Raw genomic sequence first — 26,623 nt, 5'->3', positions numbered from 1 at the left:
ATTGTTTATTACCTGCATGTCAGAAGCTAGCGTCTCATAGGTGTCTTTCAGGCAGTGCCAGTTCTGCCTGCCTAGGGTAAGTGCCACCCCTGGAAGGCTATAGGCACAGTGTTTGGCAATCTCAGTATCAACAGTCTGAGCTCGAGAAGGATCAGTCATCGATAAATACTGGTCTAGCAAGGCTTGAGGTACAACGTCCTAAAACAGAAAAACAGAATTTAGAAGTCATCTGAAAGAGCTAAATCCCTCTGCAAAATCAGAAAAGGAGAATGCCTGGCTGTATCTTGAATGGTGTAAAAACTTGTCATGCATTTATGGTTGCATACTCAAATGAAATTATGAGTTGGCCAATCCAAGCAAATCACCTTGGACCGGATACTAAAATATCCTGTCCAAGATTTATCTGTTTGGGTTAAAGAGCTGGGGAAAAAATCTCGTTATTTTTAATGATTTCTCTCCAACCTTCTATTTGCAGTTGCACAGTCAATTTTAAATGCCTGGTTTCTGATTTTATGTTAAAACTGTGAATATTTAGGAATATTATAATCAATGAGTATGCCATATGTCTAATTCTAAAAAAACTCAGATTGAAAAATTATATGTATAGGTTGAAACTCTTATCCAAATTTGTTCACACTGTTCCAAGATTAAAAAGCGGCATCTCAGAAATGAACAAAGATAAGGGATTTGAGGCAAAAAGATGAAAAAAGGCTACATGTATGCTGTTTCCATTCTGTTTAGATATATTTAAACAAAAACAGATTCTTGGAAGTGTTATATGGCAGTAGCCAAAGTTATGAATGTGCAATTTCCTTCTAAATCATGAGCTTGTCAAAAAGCCAAGAGGGAAACCAGTCTATCTCAGTTTCGGTTATGAGGGAACAGTAAAGATTAAAATTGGAAAATAAAAACTGATAATTGTAAGAACAGGATTAGAGCAATGTCTTTAGCCTTTTTCCCCTAGTGTAAATAAAGCAAGAAGGAGAAACAGAAAATACAGCTTAACCTTGCATGTTTATTTTTTGTTCTCTCAAGGCTCACAGAGACCTGGAACATTTAAATTCCAATACTGTGTCAAGTCTCACTAACAGGAGAATAAAAATTAGAGTGGATAAATACCTATAAATATCTATATACCATTAGAACTCTTGTGTATGTAACCTTTAACTAGCCAAAATAGTATCACAGAGCAACAGTTTTTGATTTAAGAAACCTCAAATGGCAAATTTACAGAATGCATCCATAACTCAGGACTCCCATGGGATTGAAATTTGGTGAATTTATGATTGCTTCAATATTGCCACACTGCTATGCCACCACCTGGAGGTTCAGTAGATCAGTCAGACCCTTCCCCAATGGAGGCTAGATAGAGCGGTTCCACCACTGGCTGGTGGTCAGCTGCAGTTAAGCCACTGGAGGACCAGAACTTGTTCCTATTCCTATTGCTTTTTTGTCCTTGAACATTCATTTTTCTGTTTAGGTAAGAAAATATCTCTAAAATGATGACCCAACAGGTTAGGGGTTATCTAGTTATAGTCTAGAGAAAAAGGGTTAGCTTCTATGAAGGTATAGCTTTTCTATGAATCTGAGAGAAACATTTAAAATATACCTGAATTTTAGATTTTTTTTCTTCTTCAGGGCTGAAACAACTATTAGTGTTCAAGTCCGAGTCATTGTGAATATAATGAAGAGTAGATTCTACAATGTCCTGAAGGTGTGGAGGGGGGGAAAAAACATTTTTTTAAGAAAGACTTTAATAGTAACTATGTACAGCAACATTTTAGGCATATTCACACAGCACCGAATCACTACATAGAGTTTCATGCGAGTGTTATACTAATTTAGAAATTCTTAAATTATGTTTTTTCTTTACCTCAACAGCATCATTGATTAAAGGCACTGTGTCATCCTGGATTAATGTACAGTTTAGTTGATCTCTGATGCACACTTCATTTTGACAGTTTGATAACTTGCCCATGCTTGCTGCAGGTTCCTCTTGAGGATCTAGACTGGAAGCTCTGAGAGCAGCAGAGAGTACCTCCACTTGGGCTGTGTAGAAAGAAGAAATATGTGTGGTATATCAAGAAAGGTATATATCGAGAAATGCACACAGATTAGTAATTCAGCATCACTTCCCACAACCATTCTGAACATACAGGTCGGGCAAAGGCAAAGGGAGATATCCACTGGTAACTTTGGGCAGATTCATCCATATCTTTGTGCGCAAGGCAGGCATTCTCTTCAGAGTTTTCCTTGACCTCTGTGAAACCAAGTTAATTCATACACCAAAAAATTCATAAATGCAACCTAATTTCCAATCAGTGTATTTAGTCAAAAACCAAGTTCGAAAATCATAAGAAATAATTAGGATCCTCAACATTTTTTGAAAATATAAAACAAAGAAAAAGATTGAAAGGAAATCTAGTATTGTTTTTTTCAATTCTATTTAAGCCTTTTTTTCTGGCTTTCTAAAGTCTTTCATGGTTAAAATAAAACTTTGGAATTATTATACGGCAATCATGTTACCACACATCTGACCCAAAAATAAAGCATGTTATTTATACATATGTGCAAATTCTACTTAAAATATGACTACTGGAGAGTCTTCATAATATAGTAGCCTGTTTAATGGAGCAAACCAAAAGATCAAACTATAGCATTAGAGGTTCTCAGAACCTAATTTAATTGCACTACTAGTTGTTAAATTCACTATAGATGAAAGCAGCACAGGGGTTAAGCTGTTAACTCTGTCTACTTACCTACTGAGAAAAAGGTCACCTAACTTTTGATCTCAGGCTAGCTTTTGATTTCTTTTGAAAAGAAAAAAAGTACCAAAGTTCTTAGATAAAGGCGGTAAAATATAAATGTAGTTGTAACCATTATCAAGAAGACCATTAAGCTGTTTCTTTATAGCTATACTTTTCCTTCCTTCCTTCCCTCCCCCTTCCCCTTTTTCTCTCTCCCCTCTATTTCTTTTCTATCTTTGTACTTTTTTCTCTTATTACTTTCCTTTCCTTTCCCCCCCCCCCCAAATTCACATATCTTTTATTCTCTTAAACATTTCTTTAATAAAAATTATATGAACAAAAAAGAAATTAATTGCTGTTTTTCCTGGACTTTGTTCAGCATTGGAAGAAGTTATGCAAACTTAACAGCTAAATATGTATTATTTCCACAAATAAACAGTCCAAACAGTTAGAGAGAACATTGAACATTTATATGGTTTACCCAAATATTACTTTATCAATCTTGTAAAAGGAACCTTCAGGTAGTCAGAAGTATTATTATACTCTGCAGAATAAAAGAAATGGAAAGCAGAGAAGGTTTGCTAAAAGTTGCCTTTTTGTGAGAGAAAATATAAGCATTACTTCCACTTTGCTGATCTCTCATTTAAGCATTGCACCTTATAATGGTTATTTGCTCAATACTCTGCAAAAGATTAGCCTTTTAACATAAATTACACTGAATAAATTTCCACACTACCTTAAAAATAAAAGGATTCTACTATTCTGGGACTATACTTTAAAGGCACATTCCTATGAAATGGGAGAATTTCTAGATTTGTAACTTTACTCTCATGTTTGATATTTGGACTAACATTATAACTCATAACTTTATTAGTTATATTGATTTGGGCTTCTGATTAATATTATCAAGCTTTTTCCCAGTTCATCTTGCGCTAATCCGATCTTCAGTTCTCAGGTTTGACTAAACCGTTGCTTCCTGAATTGCAGTATTTATCCAGCAATTGCCTTTGGACAGGTCTCATTTTTATTCTTATATGACCTATTTTGTGTTCACATCTTCTGTAGCTACCTTTTCTTTGTATTCCTGCCTTATAAAATGTGGCCGATATTGGCAAAATCATGCTAGAACCACAGCAGCATGAGCAATGTAAGTATTGGACCAAAGTAAAACAAAAGTGATATGTACAATAATTAGTAAAACTAATAATGGAAACGTTTGGACCCTTATGAAAAAAAATACAAGCGATAATATAATTTCAGAAAAAACTAGTTTCAATTGAAGTAATATATTACTGTCCTTAAGTATGCCAAAATATTACTATTAAATGTAATTTAAAGCAAAGGAATAGCATCTGTGGGTCTATATCCTGAAAGTGATAAAATGAAAAACTATTTTTTAAGACAGGCCACAGACCAACAATCATTTAGTTGAACCTATTTTTCCTATTGTACTCAGTCTCTCTAACTTACTTCATTTCATTAATTTTATTACTATTTAGAATTTTGTCTGTCATGCCTTTTTTCTCATATTGCTAAAATATTGCAATTCAACATCCTTCCTGAGCTTTTCTCAAATTAGAATTTCCTGCTTTCCCAAACTGTGTTTACTTCCTTTTTCTCTGCTTCCTTGCTACTGCTCCACAGAGAAAGTTGGTAGATGCTGACACAACTAAAGCATTATTTTACATCTTTTATGAAGCATTTACCAAAGGTAAAAATTATGCATTAAATCACATATTTCAGATGTCTTCTATTATAATCTTAAAACATTAATCATTTAAATATTCTTTTATTCATGAGAGTTTTAAAAAAAAGTAATAGAAGCAGGAAGATCATTTCTTGTATATCAATTTTAATTTTACTTCCTTTAGTTTTTCCTTTATTTTTTTTTCTTTGCACTTATATTTTATTGCTATATTCTTGGTTTTAGTTTTTTATCTTTCCATTTGTAAACTTTAATAAACATTAATATAAAAAATCTAATTCAAAGCTTAACATATACAATGCAATATGTTATTTACCTTTAACATCTGGATCATCCATATGAGGCTCCAAATTTTCTATCATTTCTTCCAACTCCTTTCTTGTAGCCATTATGTTTGAAGATGCACAGGCCATAACCTCCTGCTGTCCTTTTTGATTTGCTAAATCATTTTCTCCTGCATTTTCCTGAAGCTCTAAATCAATGTCTATCTTAGGAAGTGGAGTCCTCCAGAAATGGAATGAGTTATACAGTTCTTGCTCCACAAGTGAGTTTTCCTGTGAATACAATGCAGGCTCTGGTAGCACTGCTAACGTACAGTGATCAAAACTGGGTTCATTCTCATCGGAAGGTTCTCTGCATGGTTCTAAAGACAAAGTACTATGTAGCAATGCCTCATCCTGGAAATGAACAAGGTTACTTTCTGCTGTGTCATTTTCAGGGATGTCTTCAAAATTGCATTCGTCAGTATCTAAAGACAACTCTGTCTGGCTTTGTACATCATGTGTGAACACATCTTCTGAATCCTTGTTTGTTTCACTGCTGGATGAAAATAGATGTCAATATTAGCACATCTCATCTAGTAAACATGTATATGAATCTAGCCAGAATACAGATGGTCAAACAGCAACTTCTGAGTAAGAAAGGGGAAAAGAAAATGAGGATTTGTAGGATGGCTGAACAGGAATAACAAAAACAAACAAAAAGGGGTAAAAAGCAGAATGAAGTACAAAGAACAGTAGACATACTGTAGTACACAGGAAACTGATCTCAACTTCTGGCATATTTCTGTCAAAAATTACTCACTCTGATTTGTATAACAACACATAAGCTCACTGACTCATTCACAGATGGAAGCCTCAAAACCATTAAAGATTTTCTATAATAAACAGAAATTTGGCATAAACAAAGACTCATCTTTCAAAATATTAGGAAAAAATTGGAACATGTTTCATCATAATCTCTCAGAAAGTGAGAGATTCACTTCTAAAGAAAGATGAGCAAATATGAAAATGTGTGGTGAATATTTTATTTCAAAATTATTTTCATTTAAGTTATTTTCATTATCCATACCTGTGTTCTTCTATAAAATTCTGACTTTCAGTGTTCTTACATTCTTCTTCTCTAAAAAATTGACCGCTGCTGGATGGATTTCCAAATGTTGATATAAAAGGCCCCAGGGACTGAAAGGCAGCTTGGCGAACCTGGAAGAACATATTCCAGAGAAAATTATAGCTATTGTATTGGGCATGACTAGGGAGGGAAGTATGTAGCGGGGATTTTTTGCATTTGGGCCCAAAAATGGAATATGGCAATATGCTACCTGAACTATCTGAAAAAACTTTTGATTACATGCATTTATTTTGATAAGGTTTCTTATGGATCAAATTTTATTTCCTGAAGAATAATAGCAGTTTTTAATCTCTATGCTATTTTTAGTACTGAAAGAGCAGTAAAAGTAAACTATCTAATTAACTATCTGTAAAATGAAAGCAAGAATGGTATCAGTAGTAATCTCAGATATCATATATACAGAATTGGGCAGGGATGTTACCGGCGGGAGACAAACCGGCAGGAGCAACTTATTGAAATGATTTGCAATTTTCCCTGTCAGCTTCTCCATTGACTTTACTTGTGGAAAGCTGGGAGGAAAATTTGCAAAAGGTTGCAAATGGCAATCCTGTGGCCATGGTGGTGCTGTACGTTGGTGCTGCAGTTCCAATGGTGGAATTTCAAAGACCAGTCATACGTTCCTTTTTTTCCAGTGCTGCCATAAATATGAACAGTCACTGAAGAAATGGACATAAGCTGAGGACTATTTGTAATAGGGACAAAATTGGAAAAATCTCACCCGTATTAAATATATTCCCAGCCTTCACAATTATAATGAAGTATTGGACAGATATAATCAATGGGTTACATCCAGATGGGAGATCTATGGATAGATGTTTCTTTGAATTTGCACCAGGATTCAGTAAAGTTTCCAGAAGGAGAAAAAAATAATGATTTTTTTTTTCATTTTTCTCCACAACTCCTAGTAACATTTTTTCATACTATTCCAAAGTGGAAATAAACAAAGATATCTTCTCCAAACCCTCCTCCTAATCTACATTTTAAACATACCCACTGTCTACAGTACAAACCACTGGTTCTAGTAGAATAGAGGATTGAATAGTTTTCTTTATACACCACCCATCCTCAGGTTAACTGTACTTATCTCAGAATAAGTGAATATACAAAGAAATTGAGAATTTAAAGAAATAGAAGGCAAATTTAATAACTTACCCATCGTGAAGGGTCACTGATAAGGTTAATAAAAAGTGTTGATAATTTTGTTCGACGGACTTCCTGTGATGTGGCACATGAAACAGCCATAAAGCATTCAGCACAAGCCTTCCGCACACCCCACACATTATCTGAACAAAGCTGGAAAAATCTAGGTAACTGGAAAATAGAAAATATGCTATCAAATACAAATGATTTAATTTGGGTCTTCTTTTTTTAAAGTTTAACCAATCCTTATAGACTTGAAAACATTTAAGAGAAATTTTTAATGTAGGACAGGCATGTCAAACTCATGAAGTCACGCAACGTCACGCGACGTATCGTGATTTTTTCCCCATTGCTGGCAATGGGGTGGGCACAGTTTTGGCCTGACGCATCTGGCCCACGGGCTGACAGTTTGACATGTCTGATGTAGGATCTAGGTAAGATTAATAAAGTATGGACTGAGGTTTTAATTTTTTCTTAATATTTCTGGAACTATTCTACTAACTATTCTACCTTTAACAATGGCCAATATTACCTTTGGAAACATAAAATAGGGTAATTCCACCTTTTCACAAGTAGAATAATCCACACTTCAGAAGGAAATAAGATTTTTTATAGTGACAAATCAATGAAAGCAGAGATTATAGGAATGCATTCAAAGACAAAAAGTAATCACATAATTCAATAAAATCACACAGTACTATTTGCAATATGCAATATGTCAAAAATGTGCTTGTCTTATCGAAATGAAAAAAACAACACATAAGTCTTGTTACGGGTATGATATGCAACAATGCAAAATCTATTGACAACAAACTGTATTCCTGAAGAAATGATTGTCAAAAATTAACTCTATCCTATCCATTTTTATTTACACTCCAAAAAATTATTTAAATGCCCATACTGAAATTCAGCACAACTTTGCAATTAAAAATTAAATAAAGATAGAACTTTGACATATGAAACTCACCAGCATTTCTTCAGTGGCTTGCTGTCCAACTACACTACAAATATCTCCAAAATTGGCTGCACATACCTGGACAAAAATAAGTATTGTAATTAGAATTGGAGATGAATGAACTTAGGAAAGTAATAGTTTAGGGATTTGAAGATAATTCAGGAAAGCAGGACTATAGTTCAATTGTTTTTTAAATAGTACTTTTTACTTAACAGCAAATATTTTATTTGATCAAAGATTAATTATCCACTGCAGTTCTCATCCTAAAAGTTTGCATGTTATATTTAAGATTATGATGTGATATGCACAAAACTAAAGGAACGTTTTTCAGATTCTAAGAATAATATTCTCTCTCTCTCTCTCTTCCTCTCTCTCATGAATAATAAACTTAGATATGTTTGCTTTCAGTTACTGCACTTAGTGAAATCATCTGATATTGCTTTGGTTTTGTCAGTAAATCAAGCATCATTTATGCATAAGAAATTTGTCTAAATTAGGCTCTTTTTATGACCTTTCTAATTTTTCTCAGCTCTCTGAAACTAAAATTCTGGGAATAAATCTCCACAGAATACTATTCCTCTATGGCAATCTTCCTTAGCTTTGTCTGTTTACAAATATGTGGATCAACTCCTCAAATTTCCCATGAGAAATAACATAATTCCTTATATCAACACAATTTTAAATTTAACTTGGCTTACAGATGCATTATATTTTTCTTTATTCAAACCTTTAGGTTAGAATGTAATTGAAATTCTTAATATAAATAGTTTAGCTTATCATCATTTTAGTCATTGTCTATCCACTGCAGGATGAAGGCCTTTTTCACATAATTCCAACCAATATCGTCCTAAGCTTTCTTTTGCCAATTGGGCCCACAATACTTGCTGATGTTGTTGATCCATCATGTTTTAGGTCTCTTCCGTGGATACTTTTTATCAAGTGGGATCCATTCTATGATTGCCTTGGTCCACCTGCCATCAGTTCTTCTTGCTATGTGACTAGCCCGTTTCCATTTCAATTCTTTTACTCTCTTGATGATATTGTATACATTCGTTTGTTCTCTAATCCATTTGCAGGTCTTTCTATCTTGTCTTGTAATGCCGAGCATGTATCTTTCCATGGCTCTTTGCACCACTTAATGTAGCTTTTGTATCGATTGTGAGGTTAGTGTCCATGTTTCACTGGCATATATCATATATTAGAACAGGTAGCATGCACTGATCGAAAACTTTTCTCTTCAGGCATAGGGAGAAGTTGTTCTTGAAAATTAGCTTGCTGAATGCCTACCAACCACATTTAACATGCCATTCAATTTCCTTTATTTTATCATCTTCCATTGAGATCCATTGGCCAAGGTATATGTAGTGATCTATTATGTCTAGTTCTTCTCCAGATATAATTTTTCTTTCTTTCTTTGGTGAATGTATTAAACATAACCTAGCTCTTTTTCAGGTTTATTTTTAAGCCAAATGGTTCTCCTGCTTTTTGCAGCTCTTGTATATATGTCTTTGTAGCTCTTCTGGGTCTTGTGAAAAGAGAGCAACATCATCTGCAAATCTTAAGTGATTTAAATAGGCACCATTGATTTTTATTCCATCTTTTGCCCAGTCTAGTTTGCGAAATACTTCTTCAAGGCAGGCTGAGAAAAGGATAGGTGATATTGTATACACTTCGTTCTATGTTGATTTCCGATTTAAGATCATTAAGACAAATTGTCACCATTTTTTCATATACTGATTGTAGCAATTTTATGTAAGTAGTGTCTACGCCTTGGTTGAGCATGCATTAATTATTGCTTGCTGGAATACTGAGTCAAATGCCTTTTTGTAGTCAATGAAAGCCATGCACAGAGGTATGGTGTACTCGTTGTGCCTTTCAATGACTTGCTGAGCAAATCTAGATATGATCCATTGTGCTGTAACCACTTCTGAAACCTACTTGCTCCTTTAGCTATGCATCATTTAATGTTCTCAATATTCTTTTTGCTATTATCTAGGTGAAAATCTTATAAATGACCGAAAGAAGGCTTATTGGGTGATAGTTCTTTAAATCATCTTGGGCTCCTTTCTTATGTACAAGAGTCACTTCAGCATTTTTCCATGCATCGGGTAGTTTTTCTTCTCTGAGGCATCTCGAGTATAGTTTTGTTAGTATCTTGTGTAAATTGTGACCACCAGCTTTCTGCATTTCAACCATAACAGTTTATCTTGTAGCAGACTACCGATAGACACATGATGTCTAGCTATTAGTTAACAGTGAAGTGTTTTTTATAATAAAAAGCAGCATGGATTTATAAAGGAAGAAAGCATACCTTCCGTACATGAAACATTCTACAATCACAGCACATTTCACAAAATCTAGGAAGAATGAGTCTCTCTGTGATGTCCTTTCCAACCATGGAGGCCATTTTGCACATTATCTAAACATAATGAAAATTTGAGTTAGGCATCTAGCAGTCCAACTTCTTTAAATTTATAAACCTATGCCTCTGCATCCTATAAATGTACATGTATGTGTATTTGTCTGCATTAATAGACACTGAAATATTATCAACAAAAATTGAAATAAAATTATTTGTCAATATAAAGTTAGAAGATACATACAAATGAGCTGTGATATTGACAAAATGAAGAACTTTTGGTCAGTTTACTATAGCGCTTTACTGCATGTCCACAAGCAGCAGTAGATATGAACAATTCAAAGAAATATAGATTTGATACTAGATGTCTGATTTTTGGTTCAAGGATGTGTGAGAATGTGTCACAATAAATTCTAATCCCCTAATCCTATGTCATCAGAGTCAATAATGGGGATGATGGGAACTGTCCATCACTGTTATAAATCACATGGTTTGGGAAGACACACGGGAAGTTATACCTATATAAGCAAAGTCTCCTCAATTAAAAAGTACACTATGATGTGTTTTTTTTTAAATCCAAATAAATAAAGATCAGGCTGTGAGGCTAGAAATATCAAGAAAGAAAAATGAGAAAAATTAAAAGTGAATCTGACTGAATACGACCTCAGAGCTGGTATAAGTAGGTATAAGAGAAATAATGTTATGATTAAAATATTATGATTTCTCCTCTCAGGTTATTCTGTTTAAGGTGGCAAGTTATCTTATAGAGACAGATTTCCTGTCAGGCCGCTATAACAAATTGGTACAGAACTTTGTTAATAAGTCATCCAGATTCACCAAAATCTGGACACTTTATGGGCAGTTTGTTATGGTGACTGGGGCAATATTTTGACATGTTATCTGGAACTCAGCCAACTATGTGTTTGTTCCTTGTCCCTCCTGACTCCTTTGGAGACTACTGACATCTGGGGAAAGGTTAAAACCTTGCTTCAAAGGGGCTAGTATCAGCAGCCTTGAAAAAGGCTTGAAAGAGTTTGCCCATTTCTTCAGAGAGCTCCATGAATTTTTAAGTATTTGACAACTATCATTTTTAGTCAAGCATCCCCTTTCTAGCGATTATTGATTACTGATTATTGAGACTTTGGTCAGAGTACAAATATAGTGGAATACATTATCCCAATTCTTTTCTGGCACAATTCAGACCTGGGCATCAGATGTTTTTTAACATTTACATGAAACTGCTAGGCAAGGTGGCCGGGAAGCAATCTGCTTTTTATGGGGCTGTCTTTGAAAACCACTTGGAAGCTTCTACTTGCCCAGAATGCAGTGGGCCAGTTACTAGGCAATACCTGCAACATAAGCATATTAAACCTGCACTGGCTCCCTATTCATTTCTGAGGGTATTTCAAAGGACTGGTTTTGATCTTTAAGATTTACATCAGGGGTGTCAAACTGCCGGCCCATGGACCGGATGCGTCATGCTAAAACCGTGCCCACTCCATTGCCGGCAATGGAAAAAAAGTCGCGATACGTCACGACACTTCATGTGACGTTGTGAGTTTGACACCCCTGATTTACATGGTTTGGCATTGTGTACTTGCATGAACACCTTCCCTCCTAATTTCAACATATCCAATTTAGATATCCCAGGAAAAATACTTCTCACCCCCTCACTTTTGTGAAGAAGGAGATAAAAGAGAGGAGGGGCTAAGAGATGTGCCTTTCCTGTGGAAGTGCTTTTCTCAACATCTGACCTGCCCCTACTTCTCCACTGACTTTGGGAAAATGAGCTGATACCACGAGACTGACTGACCCCTATGTGATAATCTAATTTGGATTGCTTTTCTATTTTTTTTACCATGGATATTTTACTGTATTACTGAAATGCTATATCCACTGACAGTTTTTTTTGAAGCACTGTATAAATCTAAATCACAAAATATTATTTAAACCAAATGTGTCTATAGACCAGTTTTGGTCCAAGCCACCTTTTTACCCCTAAATCAAAAGTGATGTTTGGCGGTATTGTGTAAAAGGATTAAAAAGCTGTCACACAATATTTATTCTGTCAATGAAAACACCTCTGTTGCTGTGATCTATATTCAGATAATCAGTCAAACACCAATTCCTGGAATATCATTTTCTTACTTACTGCCACTGCCTCTGTCTTCACATCATCATTGCTATCTGGAGCAGTCAGTTCTACTAGAACTGGACATACTTTGGTCTCCACATCATATCGTTCAATAAGTTCTTGTTCCAACAGAACAAGTAATGCTGCTTGACTTGTTTTTCTCACCTATGTAAAAACATAAAAAGCAGGAAAAGGAGATTTCCATTTGTTTCAATCTGCAAAATTTCCATTGCTAAGCAAGACATTAAGTGAGTTTTGTCCCATTTTACGATCTTTTTTGCCATAGTTGTTGAGGGAATCACTGTAGTTTTTAAAATAGTTAAGTGAATCTGGTTTCCCCATTGACTTTTGCTTATCACAATTTTGTAAAAGTTGATCACATGATCCAGGGACACTGCAACTGTCATAAATACATGTCAGTTCCCAAGTGTCCGAATTATTTTCATGTGACTGTGTGGATGCTGCAATAGTCTTAAGTGTGAAACATGGTCATGTCTTTTTTTCAGGGTCATCATAACTTCAAATAGTCATTAAACAAGCGAGTGTAAATCAAAGACTACTTGTATTATATTTATAGATTCTACAATATATTTCTGAGCAATGAGTTGATATCAGTGTTAAAGATTCTAATAACTGGTCTTGTTTGTATTACTGCAGCAATGAAATATTTGTTAAGCATTACAAAGCATTAATGGGAGATGAAGAGTCAAATAACTTTTTTACAGTTTTTAGCAGTTTCGCTCTACTATGGTATTGAAGTCGTTCTGAGTTCTTATCTGGAAATATTAATTTCCATTCTTCAAATACTTAGATTTATTCATAAACTTTCTATGCGCCTGACTGCACAAAAAAATTGACACAACTTTGCTTTCAAAACTCAGAGCACAGTAATATCAGAGCATTTTAATCTATCAGAACACTGCAGTACAAAGTTTCAAAGTAGTTGTTTTGGAACAAAAATATTTTACCAATGCAGAGAAGGGAGAAATTGCTGAACTCACATACTCTACACATCAATGTTTTCAGGCCATCCCAGAAGATCTCAACAAAGGCAAGGGTTTTTTAACACCTCAAACTGATAATTGATAAAAAAACTTGTAATCTGTCAAACATATAACTTGCATTGCATAACGTCCTGATTTCCCTTCTCTTTCCTCTTTCCCTTTCCCTATTCATATAAATCCTACATTTGTTAAGACATTTCATGCACCTGAAGTGAATTATAGTTCATGAAAATTTATGTATTTTAGCAACATTTGCTAGTCTGAAAACCTGCTACCAGAATCCTTCTGATCTTCAGAACAGGAAAAAAAGGAAAATAACAAAACCGTTCAAAATAACAAGGTAAAACACTGGCTCATACAATAATGAAATCTGATGAACTTTCATTTCCTAATTAGAAATGAATTTTATAAAGCTGTGTAAGCTCCTATGTAAAGAAAAAAGTCAACATTAATCTTCCAGAACAGACTACACAAATTTTTACCTAGGATTGCATGGAACAGCAGAGTTTCTATATTGGGAATGTGTAGGTTATGAGTTTTTGTCTCATTTTCTCCTGCACAAAACATTTTGACTAAAAAACACACTTCTTCTAAGCCAACTCACATAAATTTACCTCCCTATGCTCCCCGGACTTTTGCCTCTCAGATTCCCTATTTTTAAAGAAGAAAACCTTTGCTCTTTCCTGTTTTACCCATGTTTTCCTCTTTCTTTGTAAAATAAAATTCTGGACCATACTCCTTCGTTCTCTGAATATTTCAACGGCAGATTCAGCACCCCCCAAAAAATTTTTTTTTAATCTGCTGGCAAAAATTCAGTAGCATGTACTATATTCCACACAAGCCGTACATTGTCCACATACGCTCAAATATAAAATGTAAATATAAAATGTCCAATGTAGCAGCCAAATATTTTCTTTGCCCAAGTCCTCACTTTCTTTCTGTAGCCTCAAACATAGAAATGATTGAGTGATATCATCAGAGGGATGCAGCTACAATATTTAACTCTTTGGGAAGATTTGCTTTTAGTAACAAAATAAATAATATATAGCAATTGACTAATACACTTATTTTGCTTTTAAAAAGCCTGGCAATACTGGTATTTTGTCAGAGTGTTGAAAATTCATCCTTAATAAAAGTAGCTTGGGTAGTGGGAATTGTAATTCTAAAACTCCTAGGTTTTACTTTTTTGAAAGAAAAAAGGAATCTGTAAAAATGTATACAGCGTAACATAGAACTGCAAATTCTGATTGAAACAATGAAATAGCGGTGAAAAATAATGGACTGTTGAGTTGTAGATAATATTATCAATGAGAAATTTGATTAATTCAGTGGCTAAATCATTTTTCCCGATTTGTCTTTAAGCAATCCCTTACCTAGATTTCAAAGGATGAGCTTTTCAGTTGAAGTAAGGCAAGATAAGGAAGGGTAAGGACTTACCATATTTACACTTGAAAAAAACTACAAAAAAATTATGAAGCTAGGTATGATGCAAAAGACATCATACAAATTATTTAATTCCAAACAGGTAAAATATTTACATGATTTCAACAAATTTAAAGTAATCTTACCTGATTATTTTGGTCTGCTAGATACCTCACCACAATGGGTAATAAATATTTTGAAAAGGCATAAGGGATTGACGGCCTGTTTTCTTGACAAAACATAGCAATATGAGGCACCTGTTCCATTAACTCAGCTCGTACTGTTGGCTCTATCGATAAAAGCACAAACAAGGAAATCATTTGTAAGTTGCACGTTTATGTTCATTTGAATCTGAATTACTATTACTTACAGTACATTGCTAGTAAAGGAGTTATAATTAGTTTTATTTTGATTTATAATTGACAATGAATGTACAAGAAAAGTATTATTCCCTCATTTTTAAAGTAACATATTTTTCCTTCTTCAAAACTCAAGCCACTGATAAATAAAGGATTTTGATAAACCAAAGTATAGCCAATTTTCCCCATATCTACAAGCTATGTAAGCTCTCCATTGATCCTTTGATAGACCTAAATTAAAAGATAGGAAAAGAGGGAGCTACACCTAGGACTGAAAGCCCTCTACATAGTGAAGACAGTTTTGAAGTATTCTGGATGAAACTAATATTATTATTTAAACCTTTATAAGGAAAATATTCAAAATTATTGAATAAGTAATTCTAGTAATATTTCAAAATATACTGAAACTAATCAAACACTAATTATCATGCCAAAAAAGAGTATCAATTATATATCCATCAGTTAGTTACCTAGACAAAATATTCATAATTTTTTTTAATATAGCCTTCAACACCAACATTTCTAGCACAACTTATAAATATGATAATAAACAAACACATTAACAGGCAGCAGATAAATTACAATTATTATAATACTTCCAAATGATGGTAGCAAATGAAAGGGAGGAGCTTGGCAACTTTCTCCAAGAAATATAGAAAATATCACCTCCAAAAAAATCTCTTATTTCTGTTCCATTTGCTTCATCTCAGATACCAGAGAAGCAAGTAGAGAAAGGTTTCTGATTAAATGTCTCACTTTACAGGAAGGTTGTGTTGGAAAAGGCAGTCTTTTAAGCACTCAGTTCTATTATGTTTAGGCCTTTTAAGGGAAAGTCTAGCATTTTATATTATACTCATAAGCCAATGTAGCTACTTAACCGACAATCTGAATAAATATATTCTTAGTCCCCATTTTTAGTTAGTAGCCTAGTGGTCTTAATTCTGAAGGTTATTTAAAGCTAGCTACACTCGATGCACCACAATTAATCTAACCTGGAAAACAATGCACAGGCTATCTCTGTTCAGCAAAGTTGAAGTTAATGCATCAGGAGGAAAGAATTCCATGGCATAGAGCCTTCTTTATCATCCATGATAACGGACCACCCCAAACTGCAAAATCTGCAAAGTACAGTGAGGACAAGTTGAATCCTATCGCCAAAACAACCTCCAACAAAAGCATCTCTGACTTATCTAGATTTCATTTTATTTATTAATCTTCAGCTAATTCTTTATGGATTTCCAGCATTAATTCAGCACTTCCACTGCCTCATTCCACTCATAAAAAGAAATAGATCTGTATCATAATAGTAAATTTATGATACCTCATTCTGAATAAGTGACATTACTCAGCTTAATATCAATGTTAAACAGCACCCCCATTCTGCAAAATGCTAAAGTACAAGTGCCTCAGTGTCAAGTATAAGTTCCCTATCACAAATCTTCTGGAATCACCCTTCCAAGGAATAAAAGAATCACTGACCTACCCTAATATAGAAGGATACACCCTGGATACTACATCAAATGCTATTGAACGGCCTAGGAAAATTATTAAAGCAACCTTTGCTCCTTATACTGTACATTCCCAAAATGCTCAGGGTAAGTTCTGCATCAGAATTAATCCTGAAATCCATATTGCAATTGATAAGGCAATCAAATACTTAAAAATGTTCTACAAGACGAGGATACAATGGACTTGTTATATATTTGTTATATATTTTAAAAGGAGAGCAGAGGGCTCTGCATGAAATCAAAGCAGCCATAATCTTATCGTCTTTCTACAGAGATATTCATTTCCTTTTGGCAATACTTAGTCAGTTTCTCTTTATTGACAGTTACCTATTATCACGATAATGAATAGAAATAATCCATTAAAACTGGGTAACTGATATTCTGGTTAGGAATATTTTAGCGAGCATGTAATCATTTCAATGAAAGATCATAACCAATGTCATTACATTATTAATTCTGTAGAATCCTTGGTGGTTTCTGAACTTGGTTGTTTGCTTGCAGAGATTTCATTATCTGACTAGTTAATAGCACCATTGCTAATGAGCATAGTATTTATTCTTATTTATATACAATAGCTTGTCTTGCCACTGTTGGTGGGAGGTGGTTTTCTACTTGTAGTTCCTTGATTAATTTTCTGCTTAATTATTGGCTTGGTGTTAATCCCTGCTTCTTTGGGTGTTAGTTGTTGAAAAGGACGTGTTCTGGTCTTTTTGCTTCCTTCTCAGAATTTTTATTGTCTCTTTTGAATGCTGTTATCCTTATATGTCTATTGGCCAATTATTTGCCTGAATGCCAAGCTTCCAGGAATTCCCTGGCGTTTGGTACTTTTAACTTGTCTAGGATGTTCACAATTTCCTTCCCAATTGAAACTATGGTCAAGTAGGTCCATGTGTTGTGAAAATAAGTTTTCATTGTGTCTTCTGACTTCCAGTTGGTGTTCATGGGCATGCTCTGCTAGTCTGTACAGTCCTTACATTGTATGTTATAGATAACTCCCGTTTCCCCCCCCCCTTCTTTGGTCATTTAATCTTTTGGTTTATTTAAGATGTTTTGGAGGGCTTTAGTTTGTGTGCTGTGGTGATGTTGTCTGATTATAATGGTTGTTTCTGATATGTTTTTGATATATGTACTGTTAGCCAATTTATAACGTGTGTTACTTGTGCTACAGTGAGTTAAGCAGTCAGGCACTTGCCTGGCCATCTATTTTGTTGGAAGATACTGTACTATAGGCAATGTGTATCCTTTTTCTAGTTTTCTGGGTTGCTACAGTGCATTTGTACTCATCTGAATAATGCTCTTGCACAGCTCCTGTTGTGGGAGGTTGGATTGTTACTTTGGTCATTAAGGACTTGGCTAATGTGGAATGTTTGTCAACAGACTTGGATTTCTAATTTGTTGTTTCCTCTGCTAATGAGGATATCCAGGAAGGATAGTACAATTTTTTTTTCTTCTTCCCTTGTGAATTTTATTCCTTTGAAGACGTTCATTGTTATATATGTGTACTCCAAATACCTAAGACTGAAGGTGTCTTCTCTAAATACATTAAGATTGAAATACTCAGAATCATGGCCCACATCTGCCTCACTATCTACTTGCAGTTTGATGGATAAATATACTAACAAATCTGAGGAACACTCATAGGATTTCTCACTCTCTCAGGACTCATAGCAGAGACTATAATCCAGTGTCTAGAAACAATAGCATTCCCACACATACAACCCAAAGGAAGGATCTGACATATAAATAATACCTTTGTCATAATAAAAAGAACAGCTAACATACTTTCATAAAACTGCCTTTTGCATACAATGATTTCTTCCTCAAAAGCTATTTTTTACTAGACGATATTAGCTATTATTTCTGTAGAAAATCAATCAATTCAGGAACTGAACACTTCATTCCCAAATGCATGAATATTCCATAGGGATTCCTTCTAATTTAATCTCCAATTATTTTTTTCATGACCGCCAACAACATTCTGAATTTGATTTTATTTGAGCATTTCTATCCTACATTTAACCAGAAAGGATCTTAGAGGGGTTTCCATTTCCTGCATTACTTCCTGATTAATTAAAGAGACAATTCTGTGTTTCGTTAAAGTTTTATTACTTTATGAATTTCCCAGTTCTTTCTCTTATCATAATGTCATATAAACTTTGTTCATATTACATACCTGAATCGTCTGCTAGCCTGCTGACTCTTTCCAATACAGCAATACAATCTTTCTCATCATCACTCACTTCTTTCAAAGTATCCAACAAGCTTCGAGCCACCATTTGCCTACAGCATGAAAAAAAAGCTTATTGTAATTTTACTGCATATTACTTTCCAATAACTTTATCTATCCCAATTTTTTTTAAAAAATTCAAACATTTATAGCTACTAAATATCTTGGGGTGATCTACAATCCTACTGGCCTTCTATGTAGAATTCAAATTAGTACATATTTCATATTCTGTTTAGGCCTTCACAACAAATCTGAATTTAAGCTGAGATAGTGTAGTAATTTTGTTCCCCTAATACAACACTATTGTACTGCCTACAAACGTTACATACAAGTGTATAGAGCCACAACTCAGAATTCATTACAATAATTAAGATCATTTTTATCATACACATATATTTCAGTATCCTAGACTTATCTTTGTAAATAGCTATGAGCATTCAGTTTCCCTTTTTAACTATGTATTTTAAAAAGTATTTGAGCTATTGTTTACTTTTTCTGTGATCATAGTAAGAGATTCTTACTATTAAAATTTTTATATAAAATATGATAACAGCCCTGAAAAAGGACATGTAATCCACAAAATAGAAAAAAGATAGATTTGCACATACGTTTAATTTCAAAATGATATAAAGATTAAATTCTCTCTCTCTCTCTCACACACACACACAAACACAGCACAATATTTGCTCTATTCCTTATGCTATAAACCATACCTATTAAAAATATTCTCGCTTGCAGCGTACTTGTCCAATCTTCCCAAAGGCGTCAACATTTCATCTTGTGAGACAAAGTCCAGGGCTGAAGATACAACAATCACATCAGATTCTGAGCTGTAGTCATCCACACCAACTATCAGAGACATCAGAAATATTTCTTATCATTACATTTCTATGGTTTCAAACAGATGGATACCTAAATACTTATGCAATAATATTTCTTAAAACTTAGTCTTTCACAATGGTTTCTCTTTCAAAAGATGTTTTTGGGCAATGATGCAATGACTTGTGAAATTTACACTTACTTGCAATTAGTAGGAAAAAAAGATATTCTAATTTATTTCACTAAATACATTATTTTTTAAATAGAAAGATCCTTCTATTTTAAATATACTAAGAACATGATAATGGATGCAGAGAAAGAAACTTTCTTCTGGAGGAAGAATTATGACATTTAGATTAATTTTCCTTCCATGTAAATATTACATTTCATTCTTAAAAAAAATCTCCAATATCTCAAATTTCTATAATTTACAAAGTTACAGAAATCATATAAACTCTCTGTAAGGAAACATTAAAGCTACTTACAAAGCAATCTTTAGTCAAATGACAGTCTTTGTTTATAATTTGTGTCATACTGAATAAAAAAAACTATTATCATAATCTGTGTACAGTATTCAGCCAGCAGAATGTCTGAAGATTCCAAAGGCTAGAATCTCAGCTTCATATTTAAACCAAAGCACTGCTTATATGCAAACATTTTTTTTAAAAAAGTGTATGACTTCCTTTATACATGAAAAAAATCTGAGGTAATATATGAAAGCATCAGCTATTGTAATGCTCCATGCTTTACATAACATACGTCAGTGCTGTAGATATATTGGTGTTGTACAAAAAATGGGTAAAACAAAGACAATATATACCTGTGTTTTTAAACTTCCTTTCAAACATGGCTAAAAATTCCAAAAAGTCTGGAACTCACATTTTCCATACTTTGTGAGAAAGCGGATCAGTAAATCTGCTGTTAAAATGGATGGTATAAAATATACAACTATACAACACTAAATTTCCATGTGAAACCAGTTTTATTAACATGGAACAATTTACTTGGTCAATTTCTTAAAAAATATTTTAAGCCTTATGGTTTTTTAAAGGGTTCGGTATTTCAAGGAACAAAATAATAAAAATAATAAAATCACATGAATTATAAGCAGTTAATAAAACAAAGTAGTTTTTTAAAGATCTTGTGCATCAATATTTCTCAGAATTCATTTGGCTGAATAATAAAATCTTATTTTTAAAAAATCCAAATTGCCAACATCAACTGGACTAAACTTTTAATGTTAAAAGAAGACCCCAAGAGTCTTATTTAAATTATAATTTGAAGTTGATTTAAATGTTATTACCCATCTGGAAAATGGTTGAGGTAAATTTGTCATTTTACATTTATAGTGTTCCAATTATATAAAAATGAAATATCACCTCTTCACATTGCGGCAGGATTCCCATACTCTACAAAGTCAAAACCAAATAAACCATATTATGACCCAGTCAATTATGATTTATTAAACAAAACATGTTTAAAAAGAGTCACAGTATAAGTGTATTTTGAACCAAGCATGAAATGTTTGACCAAGAATATGGATAAAGAATAAGGTTGGATGTTTTGTCAGAAAATTAGAAAAACTAATAAGGTATTCAGTGCAAAACTGTACTAGGAGACTCAACAGCCAGCTGTACAGGATTTAAGTGATAGGTCTTGATGTCTAAACATGTGAGAAAGGCACAGGGTTGAAGATACAATAGCTTAAGAAGTGAGAGTAGTGCAACACAGAAGCTAAAGAAAAATAAAGCAGGGTGAAATGAATGAGGAATATAATAGCAGAGCACCACAGAAAGTGAATTATTTAGGGGGAAGGCAAATTTTGAATAAGTGAGCAGACACTTATAAGGGAATCTGGCAGAAACAGTAAGAGCATGAAATTATCAGAGCGTGAACTAGAATTTTAGCTGAGAGATCAAAGATATTTGTACACTACTGTGTAAAAGTCTGACTTGCAAACTGATTGAATGTGACAAGTAAAAATAATAAGAGATTAGAACAGGATGATTAGCAACATCTTCACCATAGAAGGAAAAGTAGTTTTTTCTGTCTTGAGAAGACATTATTTGAGTTTCAAGCAGAGTAAGATATTCAGGGATATACCAAACAGGAAAACGCAATGGGAGAGAGGGAAGAGAGCTAAGTTACAGAGGTAGAATGAGTAAAGTCCTCACCATAGTAAGTGGTAAAGAAAATGACAGTATCAGATAGTTAAGCTAGAAAAATGTATCAAACCAGACTGTCCTTAGTTTGAGGCAACATTTTAGTCTAAGCCACTCATACTACAAAATTCAATTCACTTCTTGCAGAAATTAACAGTACTATCCACAAAATCTTTTGAAAACAAACTGAATCAGGCAACATAGCACATGTGATATCTAGGCTATTTAAATCTGTATCCTATAGGCTAAAAATTATCTCTCACAAAAAAGGAAAAATAATTAATTACAAATAACAAGTTTACATTTGTAACCATCCCATTCAATAGTTAAGCTATGCAGACTGTTTAACTAGAAGCATTGTTCTTTCTGTGTGAACCTGCCACAACCACCAAAACCACAGTGCAAAAATCCTGACCCATCCAGGTTTTCCTATGTACATGTGTGCACACAAAAGACAGTATTAGTGTACCTTCACAACACAAGACCCAAAGAGGAGCTGTGTTTGTAAGCAAAATGCCTCATCAAATAAACTGCACAGTGCTACAGTACTGTGAATTTTTAATGCAGTGTGTAAGAAGCATAACATTTTATCTATGTATAAAAAGAAATGTCCTACTGTATCACATCAAATGTTTCTTAGGTCCTGTATTCTCTTTCAAACAGTGGTTAACAGATATGAGAGGAAGGATGTAAGTATGATATCAGCACTCCTCTCTTCCCATTCTCTGGAATCTGGTAATGAAAGGCCTACTATTTCCAATACTGTATACATGCATGGATAGCCTTATCTCCATATACAGTAGTGGCCAAAATTGTGTAAACCTTTTGGGAAAAGTATATTTTTGAGGTTTGATGGCTAATACCACCACTTTTTTCCGGAGCAGTACCAGAAAATTATATATCAATGGAAAGATAATTTAATCAAGAATGTAATGCAACAAAGTCTGTTCAATTATCTGTACTGTATTCTATGAAACGTTATAGCCAAATAACCAGAAAAAGGAAGCACAACTTGCTTAGGTTGATCTCAGGTAGCTTTCCTTCATCTGATTGTAGCCAATGAGCACAAGTGTTTAGAGAACCAATCAGGTGTCATCTTGTTTTGGCAATGAACCAATCAGATCACAGTAGGATTCAGTTACTGATGTCATGTATTGAAGCTGAGAGGAGGACATTTGTCAGTGTGTTATGTGATCGCTATCAAGTTGGTTGGTTTTTTTTCTGTCTTTCATTTAGTGAGCTTGTAAAACGTAATAAAATTAAAGTGATGGTGCAAAGAGTTGACTGGTTGCCCAGAAAGCAATGTAAAATAGTATTATTAAGTGAACAAGGCTACAGTTATAAAGGAATTAGAAGAAAAATTGGTGGAAACTTAACCAAAGGTGGCATTTCTACTGTACACTTTTCCCAAAAGGTTTCCACAATTTTGGTCACTACTGTAGTACCTTTATACCCTCCTCTCTGAAAGCAACCAAAAGAAGAAAGAAATAGTAAGCAAAATAAAGGCATGACATGAGAGGAAAAAGAAATATATCTAAAACTAGTTTATGCAAACAGAGTAAACAGCTGTGGTTCTCATTTCTACCACATCAGTACATCAATGCATATATTTTTCCATAAGTACCTCCAATCATTTTCAAAGCATAAACAGATGGATGACATCACATCTTTAGAAAACCAACCCCACAGGTTAAATACATGGTATGTGAACATTATTTCTTCTTCTCAATTATGAATACCCCACCATTCAGTAACCTCAGTTTCTAGAATTACAGTAAGAGGAAAAAAATGTCTATAACTGTGTAATTATCATACACTCACTTAATTGTTCTAAGCTAAAAAGTCCAAACACTGCAAGCTTCACTTGCAATAATGAGCCAGAATTCTGAACTACAAGTTAATTAGCAGTTAATTAACTGCATGCTACCAATTCTTCTTGCCAATGGACAACAATTTGTGTGTGTTTGTGTGTGTATGTATTTATGTTTTGCTGCATTAGATGACCCAGCAACTCTGGCAAAGAACACATCATAGCAATGAGATTTAAACAATTCTGACATCATTGCAACTGAAGTTTGCCATAGTAACATAGGCTTATAGAGAAGCACTTCCAGTATTAGAACACTTTACTTGAATTCTTTCCCTACTGTACAATATAATTTGGTAAAAGAGGATCAACACTGCACAGAGCATTCTGAGTGCAGCCACACAATTGTTAAAAGTAAGGATACTGTTTACTTTCAAACTCTTTCCAAAAACTAAATTTGTTTTACAGCTGTTACATATTATGCCAACAGTTTCACTAAGCAGGCATCCCAAGGTTTCTCACAAATAGTAGGATAGAGTATTAGGGTTATTTATTTTGATGTGCATTATTTTAAAACGCCAAGCAAACGTATTTGTATAGTGGGGCTTCCAGTTGCTCTCTGGGATAGATGTTGAGATCTTTGGAAATTCTTTGCAGCTCTTCACAGTCCATCCCATTAATAAGGGGAAATTAGTTCAGCTATAGGAGTCTAGCATATTTTTATTGTGTTCCTTAATGAAGAATTAATTGTATATATCGAACCCAACAACTACTAATAATTTGGGCTGAAAATTCAATAAGCAACTTTAGAATGATTCAAGAGGAAGAATTATCAATATGCAAACTACACAACAGTACATAATATGTGTAATCTATTTACAAATAATAGATTTCTTTCCTGTCTTTATAACTACTATACAAAACTAGGTATTTTGTAAATCCTATTCAGCTATTTATCTGAAAACTGTTAAAATCATCTGAATGACCACAAAAGTTAATAAAATTAATACACTTTGTCTCTGTAAAAAGTGTAATAATGGAAAACATGACCTATTATTTTAATATTCCAGTGGTTACAGAACCACAGGGGCAAATTTATTCATTAAAAAAATGCTTTGTAAAATGCTTCCTTATGTTTTGACATAGCTAAATTGGTAAGGTAGCAAACTGGTTTCCAACAGAGGTCAGCTTTCAGAATTTACTGTTTTTATATATTCTGCCTAAATTAAACATTCTACATCCAAAATATGTTTCCTCAGAATCTCTCTAGTTCTCTCATAGACCATGTATAGTACAAATTCTGGTAAAAGGCCATATGGCACAGTTTCCTTACAATTGCTGTTTTCTAGTTTGTTTGAAAATGACTGGCCGAGGCCGCCAAACTAAGAAAAGGGTTAACAAAAACCAAAGTTCCTTTGATAATTCTGATTATTAATGGAGAAATAGAAGATGGAAAGATAGTGTTCTTGAAAATGACAAACTGGAATCCAATTAGACATAATTTAGACATTAGACATTGGGCTGCTGTTTTTGCCTAAAATAATTTTACAGTACAAACTCTCAAATGAAAAAGTAGAGAACATCTTAGCCTTCTTCCTTCCTAAGGCATGAAATGCCACACCTAAGAACACGATGAATTACATATTAAATTCTAGGCTAAAATACCCACCAACCGGTCTCTTATAGGAGATCAACTTATAACATATAATTAAATTTACTGGCATTATCAGTGCCTCACTTATGGCCAGGTAAAGATTCTACCTTTATCCATAAATCTCTGAGTACAGATGAAGTATTTTGATGAACGTTTCTACAGTCTCTGTAGAGAGGGGCAAGACAGCTGCACTACTCGAGGAACACACAAAGTACAACGCTCAGAATAAAGCATGTAAGAACAAGAAATAATGTGTTCTCAGTTGAAGAACTTTGGCACAAAGACGACTTTTACAGGAAATGAAGCTAATATAGAATTCAAACACGTCAAGCGCTCATTAAAAGATACTCGTCTTTGATAACATTTTCCCACTGTAACTCTAATAATCAAGAAAGTAAAGGCATGAAAGCTCATACGACAAATGCCACTTTCATGGGTTAGCAAAGAGAGAAAACAACCCCGTGAATATTAATGTGAATTCAGCTGTACAAGATGAATGCTAAAACATTGTTTACAATTAGAAAGCAACTTTACTTTCCCTTAAAATTGCCCTTACAAATTAGAAACTTTGCAAGATAAATACTGTTACACACTAATTCAATCTAAGAGTTAATGGCCAGGAAATAATTACACACAATGTATGTCTCCAGGCAGATGGCATTGGAGTCACTCAAAAAAGATTTTATAATAGTATCAAATTATTTTACATCTTTATTGGTGATATATATAAAGTACAATCACTTCTGAATTTTTCATTGTTAGTTCACTTTTCCATTATATCAAGGATCTCCATTAGTACCTATGCAGTCCAATATACTCTTATCTATGCTTGCCAACCCTGCACGTGTCAATCATTAAAACAAAAGATTCTGTTTTAAAAAATAAATTGATGTTCTGCACAGCTTATCACCATATTTCATATCCAAGAATCCTTTGCATTCCTTATAGGCAATCTAACAGGAGGGGAAAATGTTAAGTTTCTACTTCTACTTTTTAAAATAAATGTCCACACTTGTCCAGAAAATAAATAAAGGCTAATTGAGGTGATTATAATGAGTACTGGCTGAACAAGACAGAATATCATAGAGCTATCTTGCCATTTTGTCTTCTGAGATTTCATATTTGATTAGACAGATTCAAAATGATTCTGATATTGTTTAAATGGACAAGCCCTCCTGCATGGCAGCCTTTTTTTAAAAGTTTCTATATCA

General features: G+C 33.9%; 1 protein-coding gene across 1 annotated transcript in view; it reads right to left on the bottom strand.

Moving 5' to 3' along the window:
- PPP4R1 (protein phosphatase 4 regulatory subunit 1) overlaps positions 1-26,623 on the bottom strand; it is a 37,252-nt gene that overhangs the window by 8,500 nt on the left and 2,129 nt on the right. Inside the window, exons 3-14 of the mRNA XM_015814262.1 lie at positions 19,684-19,819; positions 18,917-19,023; positions 15,023-15,165; positions 12,469-12,615; positions 10,269-10,376; positions 7,970-8,035; positions 7,015-7,173; positions 5,803-5,933; positions 4,769-5,271; positions 1,874-2,049; positions 1,610-1,708; positions 13-198 (exon numbers count right to left, since the gene is read on the bottom strand). Of these exons, the coding sequence (XP_015669748.1) occupies positions 13-198; positions 1,610-1,708; positions 1,874-2,049; positions 4,769-5,271; positions 5,803-5,933; positions 7,015-7,173; positions 7,970-8,035; positions 10,269-10,376; positions 12,469-12,615; positions 15,023-15,165; positions 18,917-19,023; positions 19,684-19,819 (1,961 nt within the window). The remainder of the gene's footprint in view (positions 1-12; positions 199-1,609; positions 1,709-1,873; positions 2,050-4,768; positions 5,272-5,802; positions 5,934-7,014; positions 7,174-7,969; positions 8,036-10,268; positions 10,377-12,468; positions 12,616-15,022; positions 15,166-18,916; positions 19,024-19,683; positions 19,820-26,623) is intronic.

This window comes from Protobothrops mucrosquamatus, unplaced genomic scaffold (assembly GCF_001527695.2).
Source record: "Protobothrops mucrosquamatus isolate PMUCROS unplaced genomic scaffold, P.Mucros_1.0 scaffold233, whole genome shotgun sequence".
Taxonomy (NCBI): Eukaryota; Metazoa; Chordata; class Lepidosauria; order Squamata; family Viperidae; genus Protobothrops; species Protobothrops mucrosquamatus.
The sequence above is the reverse complement of the archived record's forward strand: the minus strand, read 5'-3'. Positions and strand labels throughout refer to the sequence as shown.